The sequence below is a fragment of the Myotis daubentonii genome, chromosome 2 (genome assembly GCF_963259705.1).
Source record: "Myotis daubentonii chromosome 2, mMyoDau2.1, whole genome shotgun sequence".
Taxonomy (NCBI): Eukaryota; Metazoa; Chordata; class Mammalia; order Chiroptera; family Vespertilionidae; genus Myotis; species Myotis daubentonii.
Window position 1 is genome coordinate 85,229,592 of NC_081841.1, and position 14,125 is coordinate 85,243,716.

The following is a 14,125-nucleotide window of genomic DNA, read 5'->3' on the forward strand; positions in this document are numbered from 1 at the left end:
TTGCTCCTTGAGAGCTGCACACAGCCCTCCCTCTTTTAAGAACAGAAGATCAAGTCCTCTCCTATTTTGTAGGACTACTTCAGACAGGGACGTTAGAGACTCCTCAAGCTTAGTAATAGAGTGTTCTATATGTTTGAGGTCCTCATCTATGGCAATCCTAAGTTCCTCGGTGTAGGTAGGGCCTTTAATGAGGGCTGTTGCTCCCGTCCCTACTCCTGCCGCGACCCCCAGGCCTACGATAGCAGCTAAGGTCAGGGAGACGAGTTCCCGTTTACCTCGATGGGAAAGAGGGTAGGGATCGAACTCTTCCTCAAAGGCGTTAGCTTGGTAGTACATAATCTTAGGAACTAACTGGACAAGAATACAATAATCTCGGGAGCGGTTGAAGACCTGAGCTGCCAGACAGGGGGTGAGCCCCGTACTGCAGGCCCACCATCCCCCCGTTGGGGGTACTAAGTAATAGTTTAGGAGGGAAGGGGGGGCTAGGCTCTCGCTGCAGAGATGCTGGCGGTGTCTCGGCACTTGCCCTATACATGTGCCTTGTCCTGAGACCTCAGTGAGGGTCAGCTTCCCCTGCTGCCCCCATGAACAATGATCGTGACTGGTGATGTTGGTATAGTTTCCCCGGAAGGCTATTCCCTCATAGTAGGGTGGCCCTGTATTCAGACAAAGCCAGCAGGACTCAGTTAGGTCAGATTTGGACATGTTCAGAAAACTATAGGCCCCCTCTACTAGACCTAACAGTCTCTGGCCAGTGCCAGCCTCCGGGTCCATGGGGTCTGCCAATTTTTCTCTGGAGACTGGGCTGGTCCCTGTGGGTGCTGGGGTTGTGACGTGGGGCTCCCCTTTCTCAGGGATCTGCCGGCTAGACAGGACGGGATTTGGCCCTACTGCAACTGGTGGCCTGTACTCCTGTACATCTAGGACTACTTTAAAAAGGAGACCATCATCATAGTGCTCTTTATATAGCCGGAGCCCCCACGTTAATCCCCAGCGCCATTTGTTCAGCTCATAGGATCGCCCCATCGGGGTGAAGGAGATACTTAACGCATTAATCCACCCCCTATGTCCAGAAGATTGGCTCTTATTCCTCTGGACCTGGATGAGCTCCCACTCAGGGGGCGGTTGGACCCAGTGTACAGTTCCAGTTGTCTCACATCCCCAAGTTGCACAGAAAAACTCTCGCTCTGACCCACAGTTACCATCACGCCCTTGTCTATCCTTGGGGCACACGTAGAACGAGGTTCTGGAGAGGCTTTGGCGGTTTCTAGTACCGCTGCAGCCCGGAGCCCAGGAGGGTGGGTCATCATAGAAATGAGTCTCAGGTCCCCGCTGGGAAGTGACTACAGTTTCACGGGGAATATCCCAGTCAGGATTCCCGGCAGCCATAGCACAGAGATCTGGTGTTAGATCTGGCCACCAGGTCCCTGGCGGGGCTACGCTGGAGGTTGACCAAACTGTCTGCCCGGTATGGGGGGACAGTACTTTCCAGGTTAGTCTCTTTGGGGCATGAGGGTTGCTACTTATCAGTGGCAGGCTCAGCAAGAGGATGAGGGCGGCGGCGAATCCGCAGCTTGAGAGGGTTGTCGGTGTTCTCCACAGTCCATCCGTGGCCATCATCCTCTGGAGGAGGTGCTCGCTTAACGTGGGAGGCGTGGATCCAAGCGGCTACGCCGTCTACCTTGACTGCCGTCGGGGTTGTCAGTAGCACCAAATGGGGTCCTTTCCACCTTGGCTCGAGATTAGCAGCTCGATGTCGTCTTTCGTAGACGAAGTCTCCGACCTGGAACTGGTGGGGGACCTGCAGCTCTCCTGGTTGGTAGAGGGCAGCCAGGGGAGTCCACACCTCCTTCTGGACGGTCTCGAGGGCCTTCAGCCTGGCGAGCAGGGATTGAGGGGTGTGAGTATCTGTGGGCATTGACCATGGGTCAGTGGCCAGGGGCGGAGGGGCCCCAAACAGGACCTCGAAGGGGGTCACTCCTAGGGGGCCGGGAGTATTTCGCGCGCGGAAAAGGGCAAAGGGAAGGAGCACCGTCCAGTCTGCCACGCCAGTCTCTAAGGATAATTTAGTCATAGCCTCTTTTAATGTTCTGTTCATCCTTTCTACCTGGCCTGAACTCTGGGGCCTGTAAGCACAATGTAACTTCCAATCCGCCCCTAGTATCTTGGCCATTCCCTTACTTACCTGGGCAACGAAGGCCGGACCGTTGTCTGATCCAATTACCTTTGGAATTCCAAACCGGGGGAAGATGTCTTCTAAGATCTTCTTGGCGACCACGGTTGCAGTCTCCCTCTTGGTAGGAAAGGCTTCTACCCAACCTGAGAAAGTATCTACAAATACTAGGAGATATTTGTAACCGTATCGGGCAGGTTTCACCTCGGTGAAATCTACCTCCCAGTAACTTCCTGGTCGGTCTCCCCTCAGTCTCTGTCCCGCCCCGACTTGGGACGGGTGTATATTCACCAGTTGGCACGCCTTGCATTGCTTGGCTACTTCCTCTGCGAGGCGATTGAGTCCCCTGACATAATGTCCAGTTGCCCGGCTGGTGGAACAGAGGTGTTTGACCCCCAGGTGGGTGAGGCGATGTAGTTGGCGGAGGTAGGCGGTGGCCGCTTCCCTTGGTACCACCATTTTTTCCCCCGTGGTCCTCCAAACCCCGAATTTGTCCCTATGGTATTTCTCTGGTCTTTTAAGCAGATCTTCTTCTTCTTCTGGGGTGTAGTGGGGGGCTCCTGACTGTAATGCCGTGGGGCCAGCAGCAAGGGCGAATATCCGGGGCCCGAGGGCGGCCTGCCTTGCCTCAGCATCCGCCTTCCTGTTTCCCACGGCTGTCTCTGAGGTCCCTTTCTGATGGCCGGGACAGTGAATAATGGCTACTTCCCGTGGGGCATGGACGGCCTCTAGGAGGTCAAGGATCTCTTGTTTATTCTTAATCTCTTTCCCCGCCGATGTGAGAAGGCCTCTCTGATGGTATATGGCCCCGTGCACATGAGCAGTAGCAAAGGCATAACGGCTGTCAGTGAAAATATTGGCTCGGCGGCCCTCTGCAAGCCTGAGGGCCTGAGTTAAGGCAATCAACTCAGCTTTCTGAGCTGAAGTTCCTTCGGGCAAGCTGCTAGCCCAGATAGTTCGGTCTCGATCGACTACAGCTGCACCCGCTACCCTCTTACCTTCATGGAGGTAGCTACTGCCATCTGTGAACCAGGTAAGCTGAGGCCCTGCCAGGGGAGAATCCTTAAGGTCTCTCCTTGGTCCCGTCTCTTCTGCCAGGATGTCGTGACATGAGTGTAGAACTTCCTTACCCTCGGGATTCACCTCCGGCAATAATGTAGCCGGGTTGAGGACCACCGGAGCCCCGAAGTGGACTCGATCTTCGTTTAGCAGGAGGCTCTGGTAGTGAGTCATCCGGGCATTGGACATCCACCGGTCCGGTGGTTGCCGGATAATGCTCTCGAGGGCATGCGGAGCCACTACAGTCAGTTTCTGCCCTAAGGTGAGCTTGTCTGCATCTTTTACAAGCAGGGCAGTGGCTGCAATTGCTCTTAAACAGCCCGGCCACCCCCTAGCCACAGGATCTAGTCTCTTGGATAAGTAGGCCACCGGCCTCTTCCAGGGGCCTAAGGTCTGAGTTAGGACCCCTCTGGCTACCCCCTTTCTTTCGTCTATAAACAGGGTGAAAGGCTTGGCTACATCTGGTAACGCCAATGCCGGAGCAGAGAGGAGGGCCTCCTTAATATTGTCAAAAGCCTTTTGATGGGCCTCCCCCCATTCGAAGGGATTCCCTTGCTTTGTCAGCGGGTAGAGGGGCTCCGCCAGGGTTGCAAAACCCGGAATCCAGAGGCGGCAGAATCCGGCCGTCCCCAGGAACTCGCGTACCTGTCGGGGGGTCTGTGGCCTAGGAATCTGGGTGACTGTACTCTTCCGGGCCTCAGTGAGCCATCTCTTCCCTCCTTCTAGGGCGTATCCTAAATAGGTTACCTTCCGCCGACATATCTGCGCCTTCTTGGCTGAGGCCCTGTACCCCAAACGAGAGAGCTCTAAGAGCAAAGCTCTGGTACCTGCCTCACAGTCCTCTTTCGTGGCTCCGGCGAGGAGGAGGTCGTCCACGTATTGGAGAAGAGTGACGCGTGGGTGGTCCGCGCGGAAGGCAGCCAAGTCTTGGTGAAGGGCCTCGTCGAAGATAGTGGGGGAGTTCTTGAATCCTTGGGGAAGCCGAGTCCAGGTCAGCTGTCCTGTCATCCCCGAGTCAGGGTCTCTCCACTCGAAGGCGAAGATATTCTGACTGGCAGGGTGCAGCCGTAGGCAGAAAAAGGCATCCTTTAAGTCTAAAACTGAATACCACACGTGAGACGGAGGGATGGCACTCAAGAGATTGTAAGGGTTGGGAACCGTGGGGTGTATGTCCTGTACCCTCTTATTAACCTCCCTCAGATCCTGCACCGGCCGGTAGTCGTCAGTTCCCGGTTTCTTTACGGGGAGGAGTGGAGTGTTCCACGGAGATTGGCATTTGACCAGGACCCCTAGATGTAGGAGACGTTGGATGTGGACCTTGATTCCCCTCCAGGCTTCTTTTGCCATGGGGTACTGTCGCACCGCAATCGGGGTTGCGGTAGACTTAAGTTCTACTACTACAGGGGGCCGTTCGGCAGCTAAGCCCATCCCCGCAGTTTCAGCCCAAGCTTCAGGGTATTGCTGTAACCATTCCGCTATCCTCCCGTCCTCTTGGACTTTGCCCTCAAACAACCGGTGTTCATCTTCCAGTTGAAGTGTTAAGAGGGTAATTGGTTCCCCATGTTGGGTCAGGGTCGGCCCTCGTGGAGTGAAGGTGATCTGGGCTCCCATTTTAGTTAACATGTCTCTCCCCAGAAGGGGGGCTGGGCACTCTGGTATTACGAGGAAGGAATGAGTCACCCTTCCCGCGCCTAAATCCACCGTCCGGGTGGTGGTCCAGGGGTATTGTTTATTTCCTGTTGCCCCTATTACCCAGGAGGTCTTCTGGGAGACCGGCCCTAGCGGTTTCTTGAGAACTGAATACTGGGCTCCCGTGTCCACCAGGAAGTTAACAGGCTTCCCCTCCACCTTAAGAGTTACCCTAGGCTCGGGGAGGGGATCCGAGCCCCGACCTCTTCAGTCACTATCTCCCTGAAGTGCCAGCGCCTTTTTCGCTAGTCTCTTCGGGCACTCCCGCTTCCAATGCCCTTCCTCCTTGCAGTAGGCACATTGGTTTTTGCCTAACGGCGGCCTGTTGCCCAGGTTACCTGCCCGCCTTCCCTTCTCTTTCTCCTGCGGCTTATTTTCTCCTATCGCTGCGGCCAAGATACGAGTTAGTCTTTTCTCTTCCCTTTTCTCCCTCTTCTCTTCCCTTTCCTCCCTCTCCTTCTCTTTTCGCTGCTCCTTTTCTTCCTCAGTCTCTCTCTTATGATACACTTTCTCTGCCTCCTTAACTAGGTCCCGGAGGGTAAAGTCTTGCAGCCCCTCAAGCCTCTGCAGCTTCTTTTTGATGTCTAAAGCTGACTGCCCTATGAAAGCCATGGCTACCGAGGCTTTTTGTTCCTCCGAGGTGGGGTCAAAGGGGGTGTACCGCCTGAACGCCTCCATCAGCCGCTCAAGAAAAACGGAGGGCGGTTCAGTGGGCCCCTGGACGACCTCTCTTACCTTAGCCAGATTTGTGGGGCGCCGTGCTGCCCCTCTGAGGCCGGCCACTAGGGTCTGGCGGTAGACCTTCAGGTGCTCCCTACCTTCTGCCGTGTTAAAATCCCAGTCCGGTCTGGTCAAGGGAAAGGCTGCATCCATCAGATGGGGGAGCTGGGTTGGCCGGCCGTCGGGGCCGGGAGCGTTCTTTCGAGCCTCCAGAAGAATCCGCTCCCTCTCTTCTGTAGTGAAGAGAGTCTGAAGTAGCTGCTGACAGTCATCCCAGGTGGGCTGGTGAGAGAACATAAGGGACTCGACTAATCCTGTTAAGCGTTGTGGGTCTTCTGAAAAGGGAGGATGGTTAGTTTTCCAGTTATAGAGGTCCGCTGAGGAGAAGGGCCAGTATTGGAGCGGCTGGAGCAGGGCCGTCTCGTCATCGTCCCCGCGAGGGGGCGGGGGCCCGTATGGCCGAAGCGGACAGGCCACAATTGAATCAGTTGAATCTGGGGATGTGGGACGTCTCCTTTGGCTCCGAGTTCCCTGGGCCGGTCCCTCTGCACGGGGAGCAGGGAGTGCTAAGGGCTCTGGTCTCTCCGGCGATTCCGGCTGGAGAGGAGAAGGGTAAGGGGGTGGGGAGTCCAAGAGGAGAAGATCAGCTTGAGAGTCAACCAGAGGGGGTTTTGCCTGGCTCGTGGGAGGGGTCCGGGCCACGAGAACCCGGGAGGTACCGGGCGCCAGCCAGGGTTTTAACCAAAGGGGAGGGTTTTGGACTAGGTCCTGCCATACAACGATATACGGCTGCTGGTCCGGGTGGCCCGCCGATCCCGACTGAAACACTTTATTCTTTACTGCAAAAATAAGAGATAGGTCAAATGTCCCATCCGCCGGCCACCCTACACCTAGGGCTGGCCAGTCAGATGAGCAGAAAGTCTGCCAAGGACCCTTCTTGACGCTGACGGAGAGGTTGAATCCCCGATTCTGGACATCTTTCCAATGCGCCACTGTAAGAGACAGAGGGGTGCTGCTTCCTTGGCCCATGTTTCCTAGATCAGAGAGAAAAAGCAGAAGACAAGCACAAAGAACAAAAAGTGACACGACGAGACACCGAAACCACACGAATCTGAACAGACACAAAACGGCCGCTGAGGGGTGATACCCCTCCCTGATGCTGGTCCGGCCGGACACACGAGTGCCCGTCGCCGGACCGCCAGAAGTGACCAAGACCTCTTGGTCACCACCCGTTCCTGGGGCGTCCCCCAGGGTGGCAGTTTTTCTGGTCGAAGACCCTTCAACCAGAGGAGCCGACTCCTTACGGAGCCGGCAACCTGCCTCTTCAAAATGAAAACCGAAACTAAGGACGAACAAAAGACAAAACAAACACCAAACGACTCCGGAGTCTGCTTACCTCCAAGACCGATCCTAGCGCTTGAGGGGGGTCGCCAAATCCCGGACGAGCCCCCAAATGTAGGGTCCCAGGACCCCCGGTGTATCCGACGGAAGAGGCGACAGCCCCAAGTCAAGCGCGGAGACCAGAACTTGATGCAAAAGCAAGAGGTTTCGTTTATTACAAGCGCGGCGCAGGGACTCGCAGTCAGACAGGCAACAACCCGAGGGAAGTGCGGGAAGTGCTGGCCGACTGGAGCCCTGAGCAAGGGCAAAGCATGAGCTTATAAAGGCAAAAACCACACGCAGGTGGCCTGGAAAGCAGGAATTTGGTCTAACAATCAACTCATAATTCATTTCTCACAAGGACAGCCTGTGTCTGTAGTCGACTCATTTCCCAAGGACAGCAGGAATCCAGGTTATCAGTTAACCCATAACTTATCTCTTACACGGACAGGCTTGTTTTCGTAGCTGACTCCCTTCCCTGGGGGCTCCGGTGGTCTGTCTTACATTAACCAGTCCCGGGAGGAGATAACATAACTTTGCTGTGACTAAACCTAAGCACCAGGGTCTACGGAGAAGGTCAGCTGGAACACAGGAGGAGGGGGAGGCTTTCCTCTCAACCTTGTATTTGCTGAGAGATTTAGTTAAGGAGGGGGAGTGGAGGTCTCAGCGGCTTTGGAGTGGAGGTTTCAGCGGCCTTGGTCCTTTCACCATCACTAATTACTGACATAAGGTTCTGCCAGACTGCTTTCACCATGGTGATGCCTATATACTCCCACCAGAAAATCATGAGGGTTCTCATTCTCCCAAACTTACACCAGCATTTGGTGTCATTTCCCATTCTATCTTTTTCCAAATCTGATGGAAGTAAAAATGTTTCTTATTTTTAGGTTATTTTATCTTCTTTTTAATGTAATCTTCAGAGAGGTTGAGCACTTTGTTCAGATTTCATTCAGTTTTCCTATTCTGTGACTTACCTATCTACACTAATAAGAGAGAAAGATGCAAATCGACTGTACATTTGCAACACCCACCAGCCAATCAGGAGTGAGTATGCAAATTAACCCAAAAAGATGGTGGGTTAATTTGCATACACAGGGGCTGAGTGGCCGGGGGCAGAGCGAAATGTTTGCATCGTTGCCATGGTGACAATGCAGGCTTTCCGCACCGCCCCAGCCGCTCCAGGCCTCCTGGCAGTGTGGGAAGGTGGAAAGGCAGCTCCGGGCCAGAACAAAGGCAGAAAGGCGGGCTCCGGCCGGAGGGAAGGTGGTGTCAGCAGCCAGGGAAGGAAGGCCCATTCTTGCACAAATCTTCGTGCATCTGGCCTCCAGTCTATAATATTTGTCCATTTTGTCCCTTATTGATTTCCAAACATTCCTTAAAAAAAAATCTAGATATCAATCTTTAAATAACATCTGTTCACCCAGTCTGTCACTTTATTCATTGATCAGAAATTGTTAGTTTTTAAAAGTATTTATTTCAATCTTTTATTAATTGTCTTGGAGTATTATTTAAAGAGTTTTGCTATCCACAAAGTAACAGAGGTATTCCGCATTTTCTTTATTTTATTGCTCTTCTTAACTTGCAGTTTTATACATTTTGGAGCTTATTTTTTACTAGTTTTTTAAGTTTAATTTTAATTAGAGTTGCCATGTAATATTATACTCGTTTTAGGTGTACAACATAGTGATTAAACATTTATACACCTTACAGAGTAATCACCCCAATAAGTCTAGTACCCATCTGGCACCATACATGGTTATTACAAGAGTATTGAGTATATTCCCCTGTGCTGTACTTTACATCCTTGTGACTATTTTTATAACCGGCAATTTGTACTTCTTAATCCCTTCCACCATTTTCACCTATTTCCTCAAACTCCTCCCAGCAGAAAACCATCAGTTTGTTCTCAGTATCTATGAGATTTTTTTTGTTACACTTATTTATGTTGTTTATCATATTCACAATATTTAGTAATCCAATTAATGGACACGGTATATATTCTCATTAATTCCATATTTTTGACACTTTTTCAAGTTTAATTTATTGTACCTTAATTTAGTGAAAAGAAAATAGGACATATTCCCCCTAGAAATCAACTACTTCACAATAAAGATGAGCTGAATTACATGTGCTTTCCTCTTTTATTTCCACCACTTATGTTGATGCATATTACAAATGTATGTGAAGACATAACCTGATTGAATTTCCTTCCCAAAGAGAATAGTATAACCTTCCTTTTATACTAAAAAAACAGGGTCCCCATGGTTCTTAAGAGCATTAAATTAATTGTTGGTAAAGTACTTAGGCAATAAAAAGCCAGTAGGTGCTAACTATAACGTACTATTTATATTATAAGTACTAGGGGCCCGGTGCACGAAATTCGTGCACTGGGTGTGTGTGTGGGGGAGTGTCCCTCAGCCCAGCCTGCCCCCTCTCACATACTGAGAGCCCTCAGGCATTGACCGCCATCACCCTCCAATCGCAGGATCGGCCCCTTGCCCAGGCCTGACGCCTCTAAGAGAGGCGTCAGGCCTGGGCAGGGGACCCTCATTTCCCCCCATCACTGGTTCTGCCCCCAGCCCAGGCCTGATGCCTCGGCCAGAGGTGTAGACCCCCATCACCCTCCGATTGCCTGATCGGCCCCTTGCCCAGGCCTGACGCCTCCACCAGAGGTGTCAGGCTTGGACAGGGGACTCCCATCTCCCCCCGATCACTGGCTCTGGCCCCCGCCCAGGCCTGAGGCCTCTGGCCCAGGAATCATGCCTGGGCAGGGGACCCCCATCTCCCTCTGATCGCTTGCTCCACCCCCCGCCCAAGCCTGACGCCTCTGACCCAGGCTTCAGGCCTCGGCAAGGGGACCATCATATCCCCCCAATCCCCGGCTCTGCCCCCCACCTAGGCCTGATGCCTCTGGCCCAGGCATCAGGCCTGGGCAGGGGACCCCCAGCCCCCCTGCCCAGGCCTGATGCCTCAGCCAGAGGAGTTGACCCTCATCACCCTCCGATCACCAATCACCGGATCGGCCCCTTGACCAGGCCTGAGGCCTCCGGCAGAGGTGTCAGGCCTGGGCAGGGGACCCCCAGCTCCCCGTGGTTTCAGGCTCCGCCCCTGCCCAGGCCTAACGCCTCTGGCCTAGGCGTCCGGCCCGGGCAGCGGGGACCTGCAGCTGCAGCAGCCCCGCGATCATGGGCTTCGCTTTAGGCCCAGGCAAGGGACCCCTAGCTCCTGGGACTGCCAGCTTCGACCATGCCCAGCTCCCATCGCTGGCTCCACCCCTACTTCCTGCTATCACTGGCCAGGGCGGAAAAGGCACCTGATTCTCTGATCATGGCTGGGGGGCAGGGCAAAGGCGGCCCCAGGGCCGCCTTTGCCCTGCGCCCCAGCTCTTAGCTCCCCCCTGGGTTTCCGATCACTGTCAGTGGCAGGGGGCTTCTTCCTGCTTTCCCTTTCGCCTCCCTGCATTGTGCCTACATATGCAAATTAACCACCATCTTGTTGGCAGTTAACTGCCAATCTTAGTTGGCAGTTAATTTGCATATAGCCCTGATTAGCCAATGAAAAGAGTAGCGTCGTACGCCAATTACCATTTTTCTCTTTTATTAGTGTAGACTAGAGGCCCAGTGCATGAAATCTGTGCAGTTGGGAGGGCAGGGGGCCCAGCCTGCCTGCGCCCTCTCACAGTCTGGGAACCCTTGGGGAATGTCTGACTGATGGCTTAGGCCAGTGGCCAGCAAACTTGTGGCTAAGCAAACCACAGCTCGCGAGCCACATGCGGCTCTTTGGCCCCTTGAGTGTGGTGGTATTTTGTGGAAGACCCACACTCAAGGGGCAAAAGAGCTGCATGTGGCTCACAAGCCGCGGTTTGACGACCACAGGCTTAGGCCCAAGCCTGCAGTTGGGCATCCTTATTGCTGCCATGGAGGTGGGAAAGGCTTCCTCCACTGCTGCTGTGCTCACCAGCTGTGAGCCTGGCTTCTGGCTGAGTGGCGCTCCCCCTGTGGGAGAGCACTGACCACCAGGGGGCAGCTCCTGCATTGAGTGTCTGCTCCCTGGTGGTCAGTGCACATCATAGCGACTGGTCAACCAGTCAACTGTCTGCCCCTTGGTAATCAGTGCACGTCATAGTAAGTGGTTGAGCAGCCTTAGCATTTCATTAGCATATTATGTTTTGATTGGTTGAACAGATGACTGGATGACTGGACACTTAGAATATTAGGCTTTTATTATATAGGATCACCTTGAAAGATGAAAATGTAGCTCACACAATTAATTGTGACCATATTTAGCAGCAGCTATAAATACATCAAGTGAAGAATCAGATTTTATACTGACCAAAGATAAAATATGTTACCTAAATACATTTCATTTTTATCTTGAGAAAGTGCAAACTCTTCTATATTTATGTTATGCATATGACATGTATATATATACATACATATTTCAGCCATGATAATTAACATTCTATATTATAATAATGTCTAAGAACTGAGATAAATTGGCCAAGCTATAGCTAAAATAAACTAATAAAAATGGGGTGAAAGACATAAATTGCAACAAATGTAAATATTGTTTCATAATGTCACCTCTATAAAAATTTCACTTCATGATTTTCTGTAATGGAACTTAAGTTCTGTTATAGGGTGGAGGAGATGTAATTTGAGTCAATTCATATTCTTTCCATCCTATACAAGTTCTGAAAAACCTAACTGAGAAGGAGCATGCTATGTGTGTGGTGGTGCATTTTTCTGTTTCTAATCCTTCAATATTGGCACAGATTTTTATCACCTGATCTATGAAGGTTTCTTTTGAGCATGTTTATTGCTGCCAAATAGCTTTTTAATAAATTAAATGTATTGGGGTGATATCCTATATAATAAAAGCCTAATATGCAAATTGTCCTCTAGACTGGTAGTTCGACTGGGAGTTTGACGGGGAGTTCGACAGGGAAGCTAAGCCCTGGCTGTCGGCAGCAAGCAGCCAGGGGAAGGGAGGTCCCAGCTGGCAGCCGGCAGCCACTAGGGACCCTACTCTTGCACGAATTTCATGCACTAGGCCTCTAATTGGTTAATAAAATAACAGGTTTCAAGTCTATAATACATGTATTGTGTGCCCACCACTCAAAGTCAAATACCCTTCCATCACTATACATTTGACACCTTTTACCCTTTACTGATCCCCAACCCCCTTCCCTCTGGTTACCACCGTACTGTTGTCTGTGTCTGTGAGTTTTTATTGGTTTGTTTTTCTTATATGTTCATTTGTTACTTTCAGTTTTATATCCCACATATGAGTAATCATATGGTTCTTGACTTTTTCTGTCTGACTTACCTTGCTTAGCATCATATTCTCAAGGTCCATCCATGTTATCACAAATGATACTATTTTATCTTCTCTTATGGTTGAGTAGTATTCCATTTTATATATGTACCATATCTTCTTTATCCAGTCCTCTATAGAAGAACACTTCAGTTTTTCCATGTCTTGGCCACCATAAATAATGCTGCAATGAATATTTGAGAATAAATGTTTTCAAATTTTTGGGGTCGATACCCAGCAAAGGGGTTGCTCTAGTCTTAATTTTTTGAAGAATCTTCATACAGTTTTCCATAGTGGCTGTACCAGTTCACATTTCCTCATTCACTACTGGTGGGAATGTAAACTGGTATAGTCATTCCATATATTTTTATGTCTTCTAGTAGTTTAAAATTTTGTGAATTTTTTGTGCATTATTTTGTTCAAATTTACTTGAATATATTCTATTTTGTGTTATTTTCTTGGTTATTGTAAATTGTGATTTCAGTTTTTGCTTATTAATGTTGATACCAGGATATGACTTTAATTTTTGTAGTTTATCTTTATCTGAAAACATTGGTGAAGTATATAATTATTTCAAATAATTTATATATATATATATATGCTGGTGTCCAGCCCCAGCGGGTCCAGGGGTCCCCCAAAGTGTGGACGGAGTCGGTGAAGAATGAATGACACAGAGGCAGTGTTCAGGTGATCATCATAGCCAGGTTCTTCTTTTTTTTTTTTTTATTGTCATCTAACATCTGTATATATACTATTTGGTCCCAATCCTATCCATTCTATACAAAAGGCCAGGGGGCTTCCCATCTCCATTCAGAGGTTACTCTATTGCTCCACTAAGCTACAAGGAGTAACTGAAGGAGGTCACTCCAAGCAAAGATCAAAGCGACCAACCACCCCTCTGGGGAAACAACCTTTCTCAGGGAGGTGGTCCTGTTTAAAACACATAGCTGTTAAGAGGGGAGCAAACATATTAAGGACAATATGCCATATATGCCAGGTCCCTTGAAACATCCCTTCAGGGACTGCCTCAAGCAGCCAGGGTGGATCGGCTTCCAACATATATATATTTCAGAGAGAGGAAAGGATAGGAAGAGAGAGAAACATCAATGATGAGAGAAAATCATTGATAGGCTGCCTCCTGTGTGCCTCCTATTGGGGATTGAGCATGCAACCTGGGCATGTGCCTTGACCAGGAATGGAATTGTGACCTCCTGGTTCAAGGGTCAATGCCCAACCACTGAGACACACCAGCTGGGCTATTTCAAATATTTTGCAATTATGTTCAAACCTTGGTTTTTGAATGTCTCCTTCTCAAACAATTTAGTTCTTGACCAACTTGTTCATCAAAAAAAATGTCTCCCTTGTTGAACCAAACTTTGATTTTCAATCTGACAACCCTTTCATGCTGATACATCAGCATAACAGAAAGCATCTCTCCGGCTAAAAACAAAGGAGAGAATGCAAATCATTTACTGCTAAACTTCTTATTGTTAATATCTCAGGAAATTGTGCTGTGAATAGTTTTTTTTTCTTTTGTTGTTGGTAAAATGGACAATTAAGCACAATTTTAAAATATAAAGAAGCCATCAAGAGTGCTAATGTTGCTAAGGGTGTGAAAGAAACAATAATCACAGGCAATTGAATAGGTGGAAAAACTATTGTTGATTTGGATAAAGGAAAAGCAGTGAGCTGATGACTGCATTTTGGAGGCAGTGATATGTGAAGATCACTTCCACGTGCTGTCTTCCTGAAAGACACCCCTGAAACGAGTGCTGGAAGTGATTCATT

The 14,125-nt window shown here is 50.1% G+C and overlaps 1 protein-coding gene across 1 annotated transcript; it reads right to left on the minus strand.

Annotated features, from left to right (window-relative positions):
• Positions 1-1,519: 1,519 nt before the first annotated feature.
• LOC132226602 (uncharacterized) lies at positions 1,520-7,221 on the minus strand. The gene is given in 1 exon segment (XM_059681170.1): positions 1,520-7,221. A coding segment is annotated over 1 exon segment (5,151 nt). The 5' UTR covers positions 6,671-7,221.
• Positions 7,222-14,125: the final 6,904 nt, after the last annotated feature.